This window comes from Megalops cyprinoides, chromosome 6, assembly GCF_013368585.1.
Source record: "Megalops cyprinoides isolate fMegCyp1 chromosome 6, fMegCyp1.pri, whole genome shotgun sequence".
Taxonomy (NCBI): Eukaryota; Metazoa; Chordata; class Actinopteri; order Elopiformes; family Megalopidae; genus Megalops; species Megalops cyprinoides.
In genome coordinates this window covers 6,635,834-6,657,054 of record NC_050588.1, presented here as the reverse complement: position 1 = coordinate 6,657,054, position 21,221 = coordinate 6,635,834, and the positions used below count along the sequence as shown (strand labels likewise).

Genomic DNA, 21,221 nt, shown 5'->3' with positions numbered 1-21,221 from the left:
GAATTCTAAGATCTAAAATAATTAACTTAAGACATGAGCGTTGTTGTCTATTGTATATGCCACAAGGTGTATCAAGACCTCCTTGACGGCAGCACAAAACAAACCACAGAGAAATAAGTATGTTGAGTACAGACATATTGAAAACCTGTTACAGTATCAAAATCAAACTACAAGAGGTTAATACGTTGATTTTTTTAACCATTTTCAGGAAATGACTAGAGTGACTGTATTTAACTGTATAAGTGAAATTTCCCTTTTTTGTATTTTGTCTTGGACCAAAGAAGATGGTACAATTATCACAATTGTCCAAGCAAATCTACAAAGCACTGTCATTCAAATGTAATTATATTGTATGAATTTTTAACTCAAGTATATGAACAATATATATAGAGTATGTGGTTCTTGCATATGTAATATACAGTTGAACGGCTGTTTTCAAACTACCATTTAAACCGTAGTACACCCCTTCTTTTCAGACAAAAATACACAGATTTTACTGTAATTCAGAGAAGACTCCGTAAGATTTTTAGCTGTAATGTGCCTTTATGACTTTCACTGTCCTAGTGTGTGAGACAAGAATTTTAAACCACTGAACCTTCAAAGTTTTAGCAAAGGCGGCAACAAATGTGGAGCTGTTAAATTACAATTGCAGAAACAATTGATTATCTGCAGGGTTCTGCAACAATGACAGCTTCTCAGCCATAAGTCAATACATACTCATATATACTGCCTGGAGACCATGAATATGGGAGGTTGCCAGACAAGGGATTAACTGAAAGGTTTTTTCCAGCCTCAGCCCCCTTCATCACCCTAAGGGGATGCAGTAATTGAGTTTGTGAGGGCCAGAAGGCCAAGGCTTGCCTGCCCAGCAGACAGATACATTGTATGGGATGCTTAATTCTCAGTCTGAAGAGAGTTGCCCTGCTTCAGTTTTGGAAACTGTCACAATGGTTGAGCCTGAGGCATTGCCCATCTGTAATAGACTGACCTTTTTGAGCCATGGTTCAGTCATGACAGGTAAATTTTGCTCTTGTATGCCTTCCCCCAAGACACGTATGACCGACAGGACTAACCAATTGGACATCTTGTGTAAAATATGTGTGGAGTGCATAAGGCTAAACACTGATAGTCACAGAGGCAAGGTTGTCAACTGACAGCTTGCAAAGAAGAAGGACATGTTTTAAAATGGAGGATTATGAGCTCATACATGTTGTTAACATAGGTGAAATTGATATTGCAGGCATTAATGCACAAGGCTGCTTCGGCAGAGCCCAGTTAATGCAGATAGGGATCTGCTGAAATCACGAGCCACCTCGGAACCATCTGCAGGAGAACCAAGGCCGGACAGAAGTTAATGGAGCCGCAGCCGCAAGGAGCGGAGTTAGATGCCCTGGGTTCAGTCATCGTTAAAACCAAACTGGATGACTGCCCAATTTTTCAAAGGTAATGGATTGCACTGGATATCCTCCAAAAGTGGCAATGGATGCAATTAATCTGACAGCATGCGCTATCCAGAAGTTTCTCTCAGGAGTGAAGGCAAAATGAAGCTGACAGTACCCACCCTTACACCCCCCCCAAATCTGTCCCTTATGAACCCAGGAGGCAATGTTGAGGGCATCTCAGGGTCATGTAGGCACTAGGGCCTCAGGAATCACAGGAATCCCCCAAGAGGCTGTCCAGGAGTCTCTCGCACATATACAGGCACCGAGGCACATGGAAGAACCCTACGGGAGAGCAACAAACCAATCTATCAGGTGCGCTTTTCATCAAATAAAGGGGTCGTTTCAGGTCAGACTTCTCAAAGAGTTTGATTACAGTGATTTTTCACAACTACATCCATGAATATCCATTTTCCACTGGAGAAAGGTGCTTGTGCTGCCTTGCTTGAGGGTATGGTAGTAATGTGTGTACTGACTGAGGTCACAGCAGCAGGAATTGGTATGTAAAGCAATACACAGCCTGCCACTATATTTTGTATCAGTGCCAGGCTGAGAGGCACTAAGGTTATTCAGTGAGAAAATGAAACGCAAGGAAAGTGTTTAGTTCATCATACCCACAGGCTATTTACTCAATTTGACAACTGTAACCTGTAGCTGTAAGTTCAACACCTTCCCCTAGGGTTCATTTTCAAATGCTTTCTTTCCCAGAAAGGTTAAAATTAATATCAAGCTTCAATTATATAATCGATAATACATGGTATTTTAGGATATTTTTTCAGACTGGCCCTAGATGCTCTTTAAGGTACCATATTTTAAATGTCTGAACCAGGCTGATCACAGAGGCAAAAATCTAATAGTCTAAATGTTTATACCATGTTGTCAGGTGACCTGTGTGTTGACGTGAGCCTCACCTTTAAAAGGTCCTCCCTTGAAGTGAAGCGCCACGCTTCCCTGCTGTGTCAGATACCCAAACCACTCCCCATGATCTGCATCAGGAAACTGGCCACAAACAAGGAGAGGAACAGAAAGTTAGGTCCTGCTGGAGGAAGACATTTCACACAACACCCAAAAGGTTGTCCAGTGAGCAGTTAGTCATGTCTGCAAATATGCTGAACGTAATCAGCTTTACTGTAGAGTGCAGAGAACATTACAAGTGCAATCACGGCACTGAGTGGACAGTTCATCCATATATGTTGCCATCAATTGTGTGTTTTCCCATTTTTTCGCCATTTGATTTGAGCTCTACACTAATGACCAAGATCTCGAACTCATGAAATGGTATTAATACTCACTACATTGTTTTTCTGGTAATTCAATTTATATTTGTTACACAAAACACACGATCCTTATATAAATATAATATAAATATAATATATATATATATATATATATATGAGAGAGATACATAAATATTATACAGGTATGTATAAAACTGAGATGGAACTGCAAGTGAATCCCAGCTACTCCCTGATCATTACATTGTCAGTGTCCAAACAGGTAGGGTCAAAATGCTTAGTAGTGCATATATATATTTAAAAGAGATTAAAACTTTAATTAAACTTAAGGGTCTTACCTACTACCTGCCCGAGAGTGAGACTTAACCATCATTAGCATGTAGCCAAGGCTACTCTACACCAATCCAGGGGGTTTGCTTTATATGTCGCTGACATACAAAGAAAGGAAAGCTAAATGGCTTCACTCTAGACGCTGAGTGTCGAAACGGACAGTTAAGAGCGAGACTAGAATTAAAGCAACCGTGTCCCTCCGTCACCAGGATTGAGAGGCCCTGATCTAGACCCTTTGGCTTGTGACCTACAACCAAGGATGAACCCGTGAGCTGACATCCCTGTGGAATTCGGACTGATGGCTCAAGGCTTTCGGCAGCACACCGCTGCCTGGCGACGTGCCTCGGCTCTTCTCTTCGGCCTACTCACATGGCTGAAGGTGTAGTCGTACACCTGGGTGAACCTCTCCAGCAGCCGAGGCTCGCGGGTGTGGCGGTATGCCATCAGGTAGGCGATGAGGGCCTCGCAGTGCGGCCACCACAGCTTCATGCTCCACTCCAGCTGGCAGACACACGGCCACGACGACAACATTACATCCCTGCGTGACGCATCGATCTGTGCTGTATGGCATGCTCTGTTGGTGCCGTTGTTCTTGTGCCTTTATAATATGCACCTCTGTATTCTTGCTTTTTAGGTCACTCTAGATGAGAGCATTAACCCAGTGACAAAGTGTAAAATGCAGCTGTTAGAAACTCATGCAACTGCCTTTTGATTCCTTAACCTGTATGGTCAGAAAAATCATCACCAGTACACTAGGACTACTTACATGCTGTGTCTTAAAACTTGAATTCAAGATAGATATTTTGAAGCATTTTACTGTTCAAAATTGACTTAACTAAGGTTTACATCTATCATCATTGCTGTTATAAACCAAGGCAGACAGTGAAAGTGGACACAGCTGACAGCTTTGATGTGCTCACCTGTGTGGGACAATGGCCATCCACATCCAGGAAGTAGAAGAGCCCCCCGTGCTGCTGGTCCCAGCCCTTGTGGAAGGGGACCTCCATGAACTTGTCCACGGCTGTCCTCTGCAGCTCCTGGTCACCGGCTTGTACAGCATACTGGAACAGGAACCAGCCGGCTTCCAGGGCATGACCTGAGCAACATTGTGTTCACATTTTTTTGCCATTTAGGATCCAGAGAGACTTACATGGAGTGAGTACAGTGTATGTTCCACTCCCAGAAGTGGATCATGATACTGTGTGAGAATTTTGCATCTTGATGGACACTGAGGTTAGTTAACACACACTGAAGAGACACTGCACTAAAAGGATCATAACATATTTCCCCCTTCCCTCCAAAGCATTTTATCTCTCCTATGCATTCTATCATGTCGTAAACTGAACGGGGTAATCTGGGAACAAATCATGCTGTCAAATTGGCTGTCTCTCCTAGGGAAGAACCCCCCACAGCAACCCATGTTCTGGCACCTTGTGGTTTGAACACTACAACTGAAAAAACACTTTCTAGGGGCTCCAACACCTAAATGGCTCACCTGTCTCAACAGAAAAATGCATTCTAAAACGACATATGCGGACGCTTTGTTTAAGCGTTTCCATTATGGCTTCTCCCTGAATTGTCCAATCAGGCCAGTCCTCCGTTTCTGCGTCTCTTGAGACGGGTTACACTAGCAATGTGACCAAGCACCACACTGAGGCCTGCTGTTTCGGAGGAAAAAGGGTTTGTGCTCTGAATGCCACTCTGTCTCTTTTACTAAACATAATCGCCAATGTGACTCTTATCGATCACTGTTTGGTATTATTGCACTGCTCTACGGAGCCGGTTAGGTCGTTAATGCATCAGAGCAGCACCAAGCATTTACTCTGATGAAATCTCCAAAGACACGCACTAAAACCCCCCTCCCACCCCGATTCCCCGACAGAGACTGGTTGTGAGTTTGTTTTTGGGCTACGCAACCACTTTTCTCACAGCAGTGCTTGTGTTTTGGACTGCTAAATCTAATCCAACAAACTAAAAGCATTTTAAGAGCTGTTTGAAATGGAGTAGCCATTTGCCGACACCTTATTCCAAACTCCTTTTGGGGGTTTACATCTTCATATGAAAACACTGAAGTGTTATGTACTGTACAACACAACAGCTGTAATGAGGCAACTGCTTCTGTATGGCTGGAGTAAATGAAATATGTCTTTACACACAATGTTTCATCACATGTTTGTAATGAGCAAATATAAGCTGGTACTGGAGGCTCCTCAGTTTCTATAGCCATCAAGTATGATGAAATGAATGACTTATTCACTGAGTATTTATACTGAGTATTCACTGTGATTTTACCTGTACTTTTTGTTCCAGAAAAAGGTCATTTCAGGAGCAGCTCAGTGAACTTGCAGTGGAAAGGCAAGAAAAATTTATAAACTGTGAAAGCACAGCTGTGCTCCGACATACGCAATTATACACTGGAGTTTCTATTTTGGAAATGAACAAGCGATAAAAAGAACCTGCTGTGTGTATAAAAACGTGCATGAAATTCATGCTTAAAAGCCTGAAATAGTCTGCGGCGCAATATCTCATTTCCATTTCTGCCAACGAGAGGGATCTGTCGTTCCTTTTCAGGATGAAATATCATTTGTAGTGAGCGTCGCATTGAAAGCATCGAGACTGTTCACATCTCTGGGAAAAGGATACACGTGTATTCAAACAAAAGCAAGCTGCCCAGAGGAGAGCCAAAAGATTGCGTGTGTGTATGCGTGCGCATGGATGTGCACAGAGAGGAATTAATTTTAATTCCAGGACCAGTCAGCGGGAAAGCTGGGGATGGGCTGGGTAATTGTAAATAATTACACCACAGTGCAGGGGAATTGGAAGTAATTGGTCACGTACAAAGCAGCTTTTTTCCGGTCTCTGGGGTTGAACTGAAGTCACAAACCCAAGGCGGCTCATAAATAGATTTCAAAAACAGACAACTGACTGCCAGCACACAGCAGAAAGCCTTTATGTGGCTTGAAAAAGGGCTACACAAATAGAGCAACGAGGGAAAAAACAACAGGTAGAAGAGAATAGGTTTTATTGACATTGTGTCACCTGGGTTCTGCAGTCGCCCCTGGCAACCAGGCAGTTCCTTTCCTTCCTTGGAGACATTTTCCAAAATGGCAGTCCCGTCTCTCTGTGCAAAATAAACAGGTTTCAGTTGACAATATGCACTCAGATATGCTTTTTTTTACCCAGGAAAACACACATTGAACTGCCACAGTCAACAGAACACATAACAAACAAAATTTAATGTTAAATACATTTGATTCAAACAGAATGCATTTTCATACAACATGCAATGGAATCAACACAGCTTTGTGGGTAGAATTTGATTAAAAGCTTTCGATTAAATAAGCACAGCTGCTTACTAATATAAAAAAATGAATGGCTGGACAGTTTTCAAGCAATGAGCTCTAACGCATACTGAGAGCGCAAAATGACCTGTAACTGATGGCCAAACAGTCTGTATAGACCCTTGCTGTTCAGGTGCCCTGGCGGCTCTTCTTGGGTGAGTAATGCAGGCGAGTGGGTTCCTGACTGTCTATACCACCCTCCCCCCCCACCACACTGCGCCACCCTGACAGCTCATTTATTTCAGTTAGAATGAAAACGGCCAGCCAGCACGCTAGAGCCAGACCGGTAATTGCTTATGAAATGAATTACTTGGCAGAGAGAGGGAAATTGTAATTGAGCGCCGCCCCCTTCTGCTGCGTCCCCCCCCACCTCACCCCCCCCTCCTTTCCGCCACTATTCATTACATCTGCACTGCACCAATCTCTCCCCCCTCCCTCCCCACCCCGCCCCCTCTCCATGCACCCTCCCTTCCAGTAACGGGGCCAGATTGATGCAGGGTGCGATTTCCAACTCACAGATTGATCGCTCGGCCGTAACGTACTCTCTCTCTCTCTCCCTCTCTCTCTTTCACACACAAACACACACACACACACACACAAACAGGCTAGCACAAATGCAACAGACACAGTAAAAGGACAGAGATGTACACCCACTCAATTCCCTCCTTCTCTTACAGACAAAAAATGAGACACTAACAAATGCACATGGGGACACAGGCACACATAGACAAGACAGTATTACAGAAAACAGACGCTAAGACTAGAGACATAAAATGCACTCACATGAATAAGACTCATAAATGAATGACCTGTTATGTAATATGAAATGTTATGTTCGTTACAATTTTTTAAAGGCTCGTCAAGAATGACGAACAAATTACTATTTGCAAGAATGCAACAAATACGCCCACAATGCATATTTTAGCCTAAACCTCCAAATTTCATACTATGTGGGGCATGTAGATGAACAACAACACAGAACCTTACACAAAATGGTCATGGATTTGAAAATGTGTTATGATTGATTTTTGGTTCTCGGGGCTGCTATTGCAATAGCGTTAGCACAGGCGTTAAAGGTGTTAGGTGCTTTGATTTTCTGTACATACCATTTTATTTCCCTACATTTTACAAAAACAAAAATAATATAAACAATACAGAAAACAGTGATGGTGTGTGACAGTGTTGACAGTTAATGCTATTAAGTCATAATACTATTAAAGCCATAAGGGGATGAAATCAAAACAAACCAGTTCCTCAACCACCTTTAGAACAGACCTGATTTTCTTAAAGACAGCGTACCATGTCAAACATATTTCTGTTAACTGAAATTTTGATGTTTGGAGAATGTTTAAACGTGTTCAAGATCTGTCCTGAATACTGAATCTGTCCTGAAATGTCATCATTATAGGGACTCTACATGGCCAATGCATTTTTTTAAAAACCATAACTACAATTTTACACAAACATTTTCTTTAATATTATTAATGATATTTGCATACTTTTGAAACATGAAACATCTTTGAATTTTTTTGTAACTCTTACTGTAAATCATCATTGACTTTCACAAGGGAGCACTATTGCAGAAGGGTAATTTTCATGCTCAACCATGTGTGAACAAAAAAAACTAGCAAAACATACTAACCTAGTGATAATTATTAACCTACACAAACATATCAACCAACCTTGTAATGTGTATATCCCAGTCACCAGTCATGGTCATGACCATCTTGGCGTCTATATGGTTAAATGAGCTTCCTATTGCAGTCAGAACAGCTGAATCTCTAGCCACATTCCATCACACACTTAAGACCCCCCTCTTCAAACTGTACCTCATTTCCCCTACCCTGGTGTGATCTTATTCCCCTATATTGTAGTTTTGTTGTTTGTAGTTTTTTTTGCATTTTGTCCGTTCTCATAATAGTGAAGCTATTGCGTTTCACTTATGTGGTGAATCATGTACATGTCCTCGTTGGTTTGTTAAATGCACTTTGTATTTGTGCATTGGAAGTCACTCTGGATAGGAGTGTCTGCTAGACAACAAAATATAAAAAAGAAGGCTTCTATTTGACATTGAAAACATTCATTTAACATGGAAATATATGGAGTTGGGTGAGTGGTTGCTTAAAAAGTTTACATTAATCGGGGTTGGGGTATCCTGATATTAAATTTTCCATTACATTATTGGCATTTAGCAGGCGCTCTTATCCAGAGTGACTTACATCTGTTACATTCTTGTATTTTTTTACTGCGTTATCCATTTATACAGCTGGATATTTACTGAGGCAATTGTGGGTTAAGTACCTTGCCCAGGGGTACAGCAGCAGTGCCCCAGTGGGGAACTGAACTGGCAACCTTTTGGTTACAAGTCCTGCTCCTTAAAAAACTATGCTACACAGCCATCCACTTATATATAATACCCACATAATGATATATAATACATTTTATGAACATTCTGTCCTGTGCTTATCCAGCTTAATCCTGTTTGCTGCTGCTTGCACTCTTTATCTTTATGTAATTGTATAATTACTCGGAAGTGTATTGTACTGCCAAACAATACAATTTGTGAAGGAATCTTCATGCAATTTACTAGAAGTTTCAAAATGTCATATCAACGCAATGGATACAAAGAGATGCTCTGGAGATGCTGTGGAGACAGCTGCAGAACAGGTCACAATGATAGTAGGGCAAAACAAGAACAGGAACCACTTCATTTACATCCCACTAGCTGAGTCTTTCAGCAGCCTCATGGATCAACCCATGGACCTAGCCCAAAATTACTGACAAGCAGGTCTGCTACTCTTCTGTGATCACTGAAGTATCAGTGTCTGCACTCAATGTCTCATTTTAACTTTGCAAGCCAAATGTCAGGTTTCTTATACACTGACACTCAGCTTCATGCAAGTTCAACCCCATCACAAACCATGTACCTGTGAGTGAAGAATGAGCTCAAAGGGTCACACCAAGAGCTCAGTGAACCCAGCAGAGATCGCCACCGACTGTTACACACGTTCAGGGGCCTTCAAAAGGGAGCAGGCCTCAGTGTCTAGACCAGCACTAGTGTGGCCCTTACCTGCACGTGTTGGAGAATCTGCTGGACGCACCACTGGCCCAGTTCCCTGTATTTACCCGCCAGCTCCGCCCTGCCCTCTGTAAGCTGCTGCACCAGGCACAAGAGCATCATGGGTACTGCCATGCTGTTGACCGGAGGGTCTCCGGGCAGCTGCAGCCGGCCTAAGCCGGATGGGTCCACCCGGACCCAGTGCACAAGCAGGTCCATCACCCTCTCAGCTTCCGCCTGCAACCACAGAAATCCCAGGAACTTGGGCCAAAGCCACCACACACAGAAAATCAGAGCAGGAAACAGATGGGGCCTGCATAAAATGAATGGGAGGAACACGCCAGTGCTACAGGAAAGAGAAGTTCTACATTTTGTAGTGTTTTTGAGAAGTTCTGTATTTTGGTTTCTTTTTGGATGGTGCCGCAGGACAAAACATAAGGTACTGAGCGTGAGAGTGGCAATCTATAATACATCAGTATTGCTCCTTTGATCAAAGTATCAAAAACCCACAACTGGAAAATTGAATTCAAAGTATCATAGTCTATTACAATGAGAGAGCAAGCATAGAAAGTTTGCTACCCTGTATTAAGATAAAAAGTTTTAACTGTAACTTCATTATAACTGATTTTGCAGGTCACAGAAATGCCTGTGAGTGTTTTTCTTATTTTACACTGCTTATGTAAACCTTGCTGAAAATGTGAAAATAACTTATTTTGTGTTAAGCCACTTCTGATAGAGCTAAGAACTGTGGAATATTTAACAACATGTGTGTATTACCATTGTCTTAAGAATTTTTGTTGGCCCTTCACCACTACAGTAAATTTCCAATCAACGAGGGGAGCAGCGAACCAATTTCTCTCAGCACAACATTGGATAATTAGTCAACTACTTATCAAGTTAGCTGTGGTACAAATAAAGTTTGTACAATATCATTTCTCATTTGTTGTGAACCTCCTTCAGAAAGCAGCTACCTTACCTGCATCTCCTGGTCTCCCGTGACCCTAGCCAGCTCATCCATGGCCATTACATAGAAACATTCACTGAAGATTGTTCTCTGCACCTTCACAGCTTTACCGTCTCTGGACAGGCAGAAGGCGCACTTCCCTGAGCTGCCAGCAGAGGGAACCCAAGCAAACTGCCGCAAGAACTTCCCTCCTGCACGGAAGAACAGGTTACCAAGTAAATATCCAAGAAAATAAAGCATCGTTCCTGCAATCCCAGGTGGTAACAATTTGGAGATGCCTCCATTGTAGAAAGTTAACAAACTGTATACTTTACAGCATCTGTTATGTTTTTAAGTAAGGATCTTCATCAACTACTCGAGCAGAAGAATAAATAATCTTAAATGTAGACAAAAGAAGTGGCTGAATTAACAAAATCTTTGAAAAAAAAAACGCAAATGCAATAGAGGTGGCCTTGTTAGCACATAAGATATTTTCATTTTGATCATGTGATTTATTTCCTCCCTACTGCCTGATGTAACCTTTGACCTCCAGTTCACACCCTTCTGAAGCTCACTCTTAACTTCCTCTTCTCTTGTGTCTTTCCTTTCTTTCACATTCTTTTAGTCTAATGCCCAAAGTCTAATGCCCAAATTTGTCTTTGAAATCAAAAATAGTAATATGAATTATGTTGCCTTTCATCCGAGGATCTCAACCTGTTTTACAAAGAGGAGGGTAACATCTCATTCACCATGATCAGTGACATCATTCAACATAAGTGCTCATGGTGTGAAAGGCTGCTTTTATCAAAATCAGCTTGTTCGAGGAATTACAGCAGCCTACTCAATATCAAGCCGTTATGTAAAATCAAGAGTCTGTGTTAAGAGTTTCATTCTATAATTACAGTGTTTTATTAAGCAGATAATTACAATATACACAAGACAAATGTTTTCGTGGAATACTACATACTAAAGGAAATGTCAGCAAATGATCTGAAAATAACAAACTATCTGGGGATTAGGGGTAGCAGCATTGCATTATTTCACATCTGAGCAGTACGGATTCACTAGATTCCTCCCTCTTGTACTCTACATTTGTGGTTCTTGCTATATATTCTACTTTGGCCTCAAGGTCTCTCCTCGTCTTATTCAGTACTATCACTAGAATTAATCCCTGCCTTACTCCAGGCGTTAACTACTTGATTCCTGCATTTTTCTCTTCAGTGGCCTTCCTTCTTACACTGTATGTAAACTACACATCATCTGAAACAATCCCTTCAAAATTCAATAGAGATGTCTGCAGGAGCCCTACCTTCATAAGCCTGTTTTGTTTTTATTATTGGCACATCTACCAAGACCAAGACTGAGACCATTCTATCCACTTTCCTTTTCTATGAATATTAATTCATAATATTCCTTTTCTATTCATTAATGTACATGGCACTGTGCCCTACAGCACTGACCTGATATGGCAGCATCCAGTATTTCTGTCCTGTGAAATCTCTTCACCGTCCTATAAAGATGGCAGTACATCCATACCTGTAGTTGAGGGGGAGAGAGAGAGAGAGAGAGAGAGAGAGAGAGAGAGAGAGAGAGAAGTGCATCAGTCAATGGTAGCATGCAATTGAACCACAGTACAAATCAACTTCCACACAAATCTAAAAACCATGTGAAACCAATGGCTCCTTGGATGCATGTCTTGTAGAAACACTGGGCTCGATTAATACAAATTGCTACTCAATTCCCATTCAGTTTAGTTTCACACCAAAAGCATTTGTAAAATAAGCAGGGAAACAGCTTGCTGCTAAAGAGCTATCAAGGTTATTTTTAAGCCAGTCCATCCTGACCTGTTCTGTTGCCTGAGGATATTGTTAAAGGTTTTATTTGACATGTGACGACATACAGTAAACAAAGTTGTTGGTATAGCAACAATTATAGCTGTTGGTACAGACAATTACTGTATGTACATTAAGTACAGTGCAGTTTAACTAAAAGTTTGCTAGGAAGAAAAGATCCTTGAAAATAACTAATTAAGGTTAAGCTTTGCAAATGAAATGACTTCAAGACCGTGGATAACTTTTCTGCCCTGATAAGAAATAAGAACAATTGTTATGCATGAATTTTCAGCTGTTTGTGTATAGTTTGAGTCTGCTGACTATTTTGAAACAATATTCAGTTTCAAACTAGAAAAAACAAGCATCCTAGCAGTGGCATGTACTAAACTGCATCACATTACTGGTTTTACTAGTTTGCGTGACAAAATGAGAACACCAAATTAAAATCAAATAGTGATATATCAACTCTTGACATAGGGCTTACCTGCCTCCCCTGCAACCACACGTATTTCAGCTCATCATAAACTGTTCCATCTTTTCCTATACAAGTAAAAAACCCACTGCACAAAAAGGACAGAAAAAAGTTGCACCTTACATCACAGGCTCTATATTGTAAGGAAACAGCAAACTTAAGACTTCACAATGAAGGTACTGTGTTTGTTGATTGTTTTTCCACAGTAGAATCGAGTAATAGTAAGACACTGCATATGAAGACAGACCACTAATTTGATTGTACTGATTTCTATCAGAGATCATTTCTCAAAACTGGAAATACATTTAAAAGCAAAATACAAATTCACTTCAGGATTATATCTCAAGGATGGCATTAATGACAGAAATGAGGAAAAAAAAAACAGTTTCTTTAGGGATTATTGTACCCATATTGGTTGTCGTGAGAATGTTTCAGCCAAAAGTCCACCACTCTGTCAAGCTCTGCTCGAATTTTCTCCCGAAACTGCTCCAACTTCTCTGTGTTCATTTTCCCTTCAAATGACAGAGCACAAGCAGGACAGGCAGGCATGTGAGCATGTATGGGTTACAAAGAGGTGACAAAATGCTGTGTATGGCTGTAACCATAAAGAAACTCCACCTCTGCATTGCAACAAAGGGCAAAACAATCTGACAAAAGAGGCAAGAAATTGAATACCATGTCATCAAATACCACTGTACTGTACTGAAAATGAATGCAGCTGTGACGCATTCTGCAGCTGATATAAAGCATGAGGCCAAGGCAACTGACACTTGAATAATCACCTTTATACGCCAATCTTAATGTTCTGTGCCAGAAGAAGTGACCAAGAGCACTGAAATCAGTTATTAAAATGATTTCAAGGGAAATGATTACTATTCAATGTCCGTCATCTCAAGAATGTACCATTCTTTTTTGTATCATGCATTGCAGCAAAACCAATTTACACCGGGGAAATTGAAATTGAATAGGATCGTAAGGGAATTCATGAGTCCCATTCAATTCACCGTCACCTCCAATTGTGCAGAAAATCCAATTCCAAACTGCGAGCATTTTCTACCTCTTCAGAATTCCATTCATGCTGTATTTACCCACTCCTGTTTCTCAGAAATATGCATCTTTTTTAGTCGGCCATACAAAAAGCTCCGTACCCTTTCAACAAATGTATCATCTTAGTGGAACGAAATGGACTTTTGTAGTTATAAATGTTGACGTAATCGCTACGCACATGAGCGCAAGGTCAAGACGGCTTTTCATTAGCTTTTACAAAGGTGTTTATGCACTTTGCAAATATTACAAATATTTCTCCGCCACAGGTCAAATTAATAATGTAATTTCTAATTTCCGTTAACATTAACAGCAGGAAAACACGCTATCGTTTCGATGCGTACTAAATACTAATTTTAAATTCCATGATGATATTAAATTTTTTTTCCGAAAAATACTTTTGCTACCCCTTGCTAAAATCGTTGGCTTCTGGGGACGCCTGCTATGTGCTTGTGTGAACCTGAAAGGTCTAGCCGAAGCCATACTCCATTTTAAAACAGCTGTAATGGATGTAAGGTTTGAGGTTAGGCTGACTAAAATATATGCTGACTCGGCTAAAAGATGCGTTGCAAAGCTTCTCACGGGTATTTAATGGGTATGATAACTGTTTTATCAGGACTAGAGCGACACATTGGAATCAATATGTGAAAGGGGGCATTCACAAAACACAAAGTTCACAAACAAAACTTTTAGCCATATCAGCCAGATGGCAGGGAACATCTATATATTCCACAGGTTGCGCAATTCCCATGGAACTGCAATTTTGACATGCAGCAACAAGCTACTCCGCTCGGCTGTGGAAAAATAGCTAAAGCTAGCTAGCTAGTGCACGAAAGTTAACAGGCATTGAAAAGACCTACTTCACTTACATGAATTACGATAAAGAACAAAATCAGCATATAACGTTATCGTAGCCAGTAAGCTAGCCAGAAGGCTTCTTAAGTTGCATGTTTTTTTCCCCCCAAAGATTGCTTCAGTTGCTGCGAATGTGTTATTCCACACTTACTTGTTAAGCACACAAGCTATATTTTGACGCTTTCCTTCTCACCGCAGTCAAAAGAGGATGAGTCCGCTAGCACATTACTCGGCTAGTTTACTCTGGCTTCAGTGATCAGATCACGCCTGCCCTGCTCAGTTGTTTGAGCCGTGCATCATATGACCGTGCTGGTCATGTGCCGTGTAGTCCTGCGGTCACGTGAATGTGCCTGTCATATCACAGAGCATGCAGACCCGGTGGGATCATAGATATAGAAACGTTTCGATATCTATGGGTGGGATCCTGTACCGCCGCAAAGAGTTCAAATGAGCGCAAGTACAGTCGCACCTATGCAAATATTTGTCTTACTGAAATATCTGTTTTGTCTGTGTACAGCGAAGAATTTTCTCTGCATAAAGAGGGAAGACATTTTGAAGTGATACCAGTCGTTGCTGGTTAGTTAAATGTATAGACTAGCTGTAGCGAAGCAACTGTAACTGAGCACAGCAGGCGCCGCATGATCAACAGGGTAACGTTTCACTCCAGGAGCAGGTGGAGGCTAGAATATTCTCTCACAACTGCACCACAGCTGATGTGGGGAAACTTGGACTGGTTCCCCTAGTGGCAGTGTGGCCAATAACGGAGCTTGGCGGTTACCATGGAGCAAACAATGCAGAAGGGCAATGAAGATGTGTGAATGTATGCATATGTACACCTTAATGTTAAGAATTATGCAATTGTGTGCTGTGTAAAATGTAAAATATGATTGTAATTCTACTGATAGTTCCAAGCGCAGGCCAAAGGTTCAAAACCTGTCATGTGCTGGCAACATCTGGGAGCCTGCATCAGGATAGCAATGGGTTGGCCAGGGTCACCTTGTTTGAGGATGCTGGCCAACACATTGCTTGGGAACCAATGAGTTACTCAGATTGCATCACAAGGATCCACCTATCCTTCAACGTTGTCTGTCTCCTGGTGCACTGTGGGATTTGTAGTTTGAAAAACAGCTGTGGTAGGTGTGTGTGTCAGAAGATTGCGAGCACCCTGCCGCATGCTCCTGGGTAGATTCAGCAGTTGTTCTTACAGTGGTAATGAGCTTAAATGTACAGTCTCTAAAGTGGGTAAAGAGTAAAAATACAAACATATATCAAAAAAACTATCACATAGGAAAAGAGCTTGAGCTAGCAGCAGCTGCTTACTATTACGCCAATACAACTAGGACAGTCAACCCAGTATTCATTCTGGAGGGGGTCACCAGTCAGCCCGAAGGCAGCTGTAACACTAATCTCATACTTGAGACTGGGACTCAGTTTGGTGTAAACCAAGTCACGGTGTGGCCAGAAAGTGAACCACCCACTGTGGGGGGAATTGGTTGTAAAATATGTGCCAATGTCCCTATCCATAACATTTACATCTGTTTGCCTGGCCCTCACACTTATCCTGAGTGATTTAAAAAGAAAAGGTATAAAAGTGAATGTGATAAGGCTACATGAACAACAGTACATACAGAAAACAACAGGCCGTCACACAGAGCCCATACTAATTAGAGAGGAAGTGCTACAATTTAAAAAATCAATAACTAGTGTAAAAGTGCAGAAGAGGGCTTGTTTCTGATATCCCAGAAGCCATTGTGAATTGCAAAGTTCTTCTGGGAGTTTTTTTTTTCCAAGATCTAGGGTAGACAGAAAGCATCTGGTAGAACAGCACTGGCAACTGGATACACTTGAAACAGATCTAGTTCAGTCTTGCAAGGCAAGAGAATTGATCTCACAGAGGTGTGTGCGAATGGCTTTCTTCTCAGATCAATTCTTATCTGGACTGGCTGTGAAAACACAAAATTGGATTCTATACTGAAATCCCAACTTCCAGTAACACCAAGTGACCAGTGACTATTCTTCCTCCTTCTTCAGAAAACAGCTCCATAACAGCTGCTTAATAATGCTATTAAAAGTTAAGCAATCAGTTTAAAAACTTTATTAAGCTCACGTTCTGCATATACTGCGTTATCATTAACAACAATCAGGAGAAAGTACAATGTCTGTGAAACACACAAGGCTTCGTTATTGCCACATGCAGGAATGTAGGAAATGCTCACTACAAACCAATACAAGGGCCTTAACAACAATCTTCTTGCTTAACCAGTCCTTTCTCTAAAAAGTCATAATAAGCGAAACTATATGGATACAAATGGCAATAGCTGGAGGTCAATTCAAAGGCAGCCTAACAGCATAACTGACTTCGGAGGGACACGGTGAGTAGGCAGCTGGGAGAGAGAATGGCAAAGACGTGTGGCAGCCTGCTCAGGGTGACCTTATATTAAAAGTCAATTACATGCCTTCCATGCACTGTAATGTTCCTGACCATTTTTGTGTGTTCAGACTGTCAATCTAAAAGCCAAGGTAACAGCTGTTAGACCCACTGCGGCCCTTTCAATGCCTGCCAAAACTTCAGAGTTTTCATGCTGTCACTCGGGCTGCCAAGGGAAATTAATTGTTCGCTTTGACAGAATAATGAATGGATAATCATTTCTAATCAATCTCTGTTTTCACCGTTAATGAAATCACACCATGGGAATCTTTATTTTCTGATGCCATTACCTGCATTCAATGCCCTTCACATAGGTTCACAGCAGGAGAAACATACCTATGTCATTTTAGTTCCTTTCCCTTTTAATCTATTTACTGTAAGTACAATGCACCACCTTGTTAGCCAATAACGGGTAGCTCGTTCAAGAATAGCAAACAGTAAAGTGTTAGCCATGTGACTACAGTATATTTAAATCAGCGGCCGTGGCTAGGTAGCTAGCCCAGAGTAAGCCCTATTGTAAACCAGAGAATTCCTGAGAGAACACCAGGTACTTCAATATATTGCATCATATCAGGCTGTTTAACAGTAATAATGAGCTCTCAACCTTGCTTAGTTAACTTTAAGATTGAACTTTTTCAAATCCTGTATGCTGGAAATAACATGCTAGACAATGTTAGCCAAACTTACAGAGACTGTATGATGTCAAATTGTATTCCGTAACCCACTAGTTTGTTGCACTGTGCTGTCACTGCATAGATGTTGACTGTAACAGTGTTGTTAACTCCCAGAGTTAAGAGGAGTTTGACTAGTCCTAGGCTTTCTCTTTTGTGCAGTGAGCAACTGTAATTTTCACTTGTCAGAGTCCACCACATTAAGGATCTTGAAGTGTGTGTGTGTATGTAGAGCAATCAAATTAACATCCCACACCCACAGTAAGAGATATATTGTCATGTTAATGAATAATACTGCAATGGTAAGTTAAATTCTTACAAATCATCTTAACATCTGTCCTATAGTTTTGAGGTACATTAATTGCTAACAAGGCAAGTTCATCACACCAGAGGGTATATCATACTGTATTGACCTCATAGTACAATGGTGATCTTGCATGACACTGAGAACTATATTAAGAGTAAATATTTAGACATTTGATAGAAAAATAAATAATGTAAAAACCTCATGACCCACCAACCCACACATTTTTTGTGAATCCAACAGCTCTGCATCTGATTGATTTGTCATGATCAAATTACACGGAACATTCCACTGAGAAGATATTAAGAAGGGGTCACATGGGGAGACAGGGGTCAAGCCCTTAAAAGAAACAAACCAATAAGCATTTAGGTCCATCGGAGACTGCAAGTCCTCTTCCCTAGCCTATTGAAGAAAGCTCCTTATCAATTAGCTACAAACAGCGATTCCTGCAGTTTGGCCAATCATGTGTCAGCCCTCTGAAGTGGTGGTTTTGTACAGCGCAGAATGGATCTTCCTGAGGTTCTGTCGGACTTGCACAAACTCCAAGAGCTGGGGCTCCTCGCTTATCCTCTCCTGCTGCCTCTCTCTCTAGGGTCAAAACAAGGAAACATGGAGTGAGAGTGGCTTTACCTTTTATCTTTTCATGTGTAATGATAAGAATGAAGCACTGTTTGCATTTAAACCATCAAATTTGACTGTAAGAGAAGTTAACCAATTTATGTTTGAGCTTCGAGTAAAACACATATGATTTGTATTATGTAATTTCTGCTTTGTGCAGAGAATAACTTTAAACTTGCCGGCCTAATGAATTTTAGTTCATTTTACTGTCCATTTTTGAATCCATTTTGGCATTGAACATTGGACAAGTTGATGGTCATGCTGAGCCAGTAGGGGTCACCAAATACAAACAGTAAGTAAAAGCATCTATTGGATGACCACTCACTGTGGTCTTTAAAAATCCTGTAGCACTTATCATAAACAGCAAGGGATTCTCTGGTGTCCTGGCTAAACTCTCAAGCAGGCTTTTTTTTTGATCCGGCCATTTAATAATTCCCTTCTTTAACTGGTTAAATATTTCCCTCCCCTGCACCTCAGCTGGGTGGTGGCGTTCTGATGCAAAATGGCTGCTGTGCATAGCCCAAGCTGTCCGTTTCTGTGATGTGGGTTGGGTGTGAGTGGTGCTATGAGCGCGGCCTCACCTCCTGGTGTCTCTGCTGCCTGGCCAGCAGCACCTGCTCCAGCGGAGTCCTGGCCTGCTCCCCTTCCTCTCTCTGCGTCTGCTCCCTCCTTCTCCTCTCCAGCACCCGCTGCAGCTCCGGCCTGCTGCAGACCACAAGCCCTCTGTCGCCAGGAGGAAGAAGAGGGGGGTCAGACAGGGGAGGGGGGCACCAGTGCAGGGGAGAGTGAAAAGAGTGAGAGGGACAGAAAGAATGTGTGAACCAGGTGGGGGGAGGGGGAGCAAGACAGACGGGTGCACGTGGTGGGAGTGGGGTGAGAGAGACAGGGAACGTGAATAGGGGGACAGGGAGTTGTGAGGGACAAATACATGACAGGAATGGGGGAGAGGTTTGAGTGACTCAGCAAGTTGGCCAGAGATGAGGTATTAGGGTGAACAACAAAGGATGAAATACAGAGAGATTCAGAACGCAGGAAGTGAGGGAGAAAGAGGAAGAGGACAGGATTTAATGAGTCGACCATTACATAAACGGCCCTGGACAATGTGGCACAGCTGAATGGCAGGTTTCTCGAACGTGGACTATCTTTCGTTTGTGGTATTCAGGCATTTTACACTTGGATGTCAGACAAAGTGAGAGAAAGACCTCATTCTCTTCAGATGGGAAGTTTGGTTTGGAGCAGTGCATGTTCAGTTTGTGTGAGGTAATGCAGCCCAAAAAGCGTAATGCAACTTGGCTTTGTTTTTGCATTAATAATTTTAATGGCATGGAAGTGTGTGCGTGTGAGTAACTTGCTGTTCGACCATTGAAAGCTTTTTATTGGTGGAGAGAAAGTGCCTCAATGCCCTAAAATAATGGTGCATGGATTCCTGTGGTGAGGCTCTGCATCCTGAGAGATGAAGAGATGGGTATATGTGAGGGTGTACAGTTGCAGTCCACGTGTGGACATGCTCCCACAACACAAAAGATGCGGGCGACAGCCATTCATTTTTTATAACCAACTGTGGAAAAGGGAGACAGTCACCAATACAAGCGAGTTTTCTACAGGACACAAAGCAAACTCTCTCCCCCCATTTTCTGCTCCCCCCCACCCCGTACAGCATCTTACTTTTTGTGTGCCAGCAGCAGCTCCTTGTGAAGCTCCTGGTGGGTCCTAGATGCCTTCAGGGGGTTGATGGGAGTGTCGGGTGTAACAGGAGTGGGTGGGCTTAACAGGTTTTTACTGCTTGCAGACTCAGGTTTCACAGCATCATCTGCAAGGAAAAAAGGAATCAGGAATGGTTTGCCGCGACCTGCTAATGTTGCATCACTGTGCGCAAATGCAGCAAGTGTTCTAACCTGCATCGCACAGCCGGGCCTTCATATTTGAGTTGGTGCAGATGGCATTGCTGGGGCCGGTGCTGGCTGGTGAGTGGGAAGCATTGGTTGAGCTCGCCCTGGTGCTGGCGCTCTTCGGAGAAGGGGTAGTTGCAGGTGTCATGGCACTGACTGTCTTGAGGGAGGAGAGCACCTGTAATTTGGTCTTCAGCCACAGCTCCTGCTGCATTCTGGAGCATTGCGGGGAGGCGGAGAGAGGAGAGAGGTTGCAATGAGTGAGAAGGACAGATAGAGTTTCTCTGATGTGCAAATCTATTATTAATTAAATTGACAGATAGAAATTGTATACAAATCACATTATATAGGTCATCAACAAGTACACATTTCTTTGTGTGCACGCAAAGCTAACTACATAACTGAAGATTACTAGTGATAGCCGCGATAATGGAGAAAATATTGCCAGTAATAATAATTTGGCGGTAAAACATAAACAAGTAAAAAGAATGTCTTAAAAACACACCCAGACCCTGCGTGTTTCAAACGAATTAGCAAATGGTGTTCAGTGTTTACAGTGACATCTGCTAGTCTTTGTTGTTGGTGGTGTCTTCGAGTTTTTAGATATCGCCTGAAACTGCACTCCACGTGTTTTATATCAGACTCCGTTCACTTTTGTCATTTAAATGTAAAGCTATGAAGATAAGTAGTCGTAACGGCCAACCACACCAACAAAATGACACGAATCTAACTGACACCTACGACGCAACGATACGACTTGCA

General features: G+C 41.9%; 2 protein-coding genes across 2 annotated transcripts; both read right to left on the bottom strand.

Moving 5' to 3' along the window:
• Nucleotides 1–391: 391 nt before the first annotated feature.
• Nucleotides 392–14,826, bottom strand: LOC118779456 (renin binding protein). Its single transcript, XM_036531580.1, has 11 exons — nucleotides 14,701–14,826; nucleotides 13,057–13,162; nucleotides 12,663–12,738; nucleotides 11,807–11,882; nucleotides 10,380–10,558; nucleotides 9,416–9,640; nucleotides 6,044–6,125; nucleotides 3,925–4,100; nucleotides 3,374–3,505; nucleotides 2,351–2,438; nucleotides 392–1,724 (listed from the first exon to the last, which is right to left on the bottom strand). Exons 2-11 carry the CDS (start codon nucleotides 13,155–13,157, stop codon nucleotides 1,645–1,647), a joined length of 1,215 nt encoding a protein of 404 aa, XP_036387473.1. The 5' UTR covers nucleotides 13,158–13,162; nucleotides 14,701–14,826; the 3' UTR covers nucleotides 392–1,644.
• Nucleotides 14,827–18,270: 3,444 nt separating this feature from the next.
• Nucleotides 18,271–20,699, bottom strand: si:ch211-218o21.4 (actin-associated protein FAM107A). Its single transcript, XM_036530697.1, has 4 exons — nucleotides 20,466–20,699; nucleotides 20,236–20,380; nucleotides 19,152–19,293; nucleotides 18,271–18,540 (listed from the first exon to the last, which is right to left on the bottom strand). The coding sequence occupies exons 1-4, from the start codon at nucleotides 20,671–20,673 to the stop codon at nucleotides 18,421–18,423; spliced, it is 615 nt and encodes a 204-aa protein (XP_036386590.1). The 5' UTR covers nucleotides 20,674–20,699; the 3' UTR covers nucleotides 18,271–18,420.
• Nucleotides 20,700–21,221: the final 522 nt, after the last annotated feature.

Bases quoted from the DNA above. Each gene is read 5' to 3' on its own strand.
- LOC118779456 (XM_036531580.1), bottom strand. From the start codon at position 13,157: ATGAACACAGAGAAGTTGGAGCAGTTTCGGGAGAAAATTCGAGCAGAG. The intron at 12,739-13,056 runs GTACAATAATCC...CTTTTTGTGCAG, and splicing joins TCTCACGACAACCAATATGG to TGGGTTTTTTACTTGTATAG. The intron at 11,883-12,662 runs GTAAGCCCTATG...CCTCAACTACAG, and splicing joins TGTGGTTGCAGGGGAGGCAG to GTATGGATGTACTGCCATCT.
- si:ch211-218o21.4 (XM_036530697.1), bottom strand. From the start codon at position 20,673: ATGCAGCAGGAGCTGTGGCTGAAGACCAAATTACAGGTGCTCTCCTCC. The intron at 19,294-20,235 runs GTAAGATGCTGT...TCCTGGCGACAG, and splicing joins CTGCTGCTGGCACACAAAAA to AGGGCTTGTGGTCTGCAGCA. The intron at 18,541-19,151 runs GTGAGGCCGCGC...TTTTGACCCTAG, and splicing joins GGCAGCAGAGACACCAGGAG to AGAGAGAGGCAGCAGGAGAG.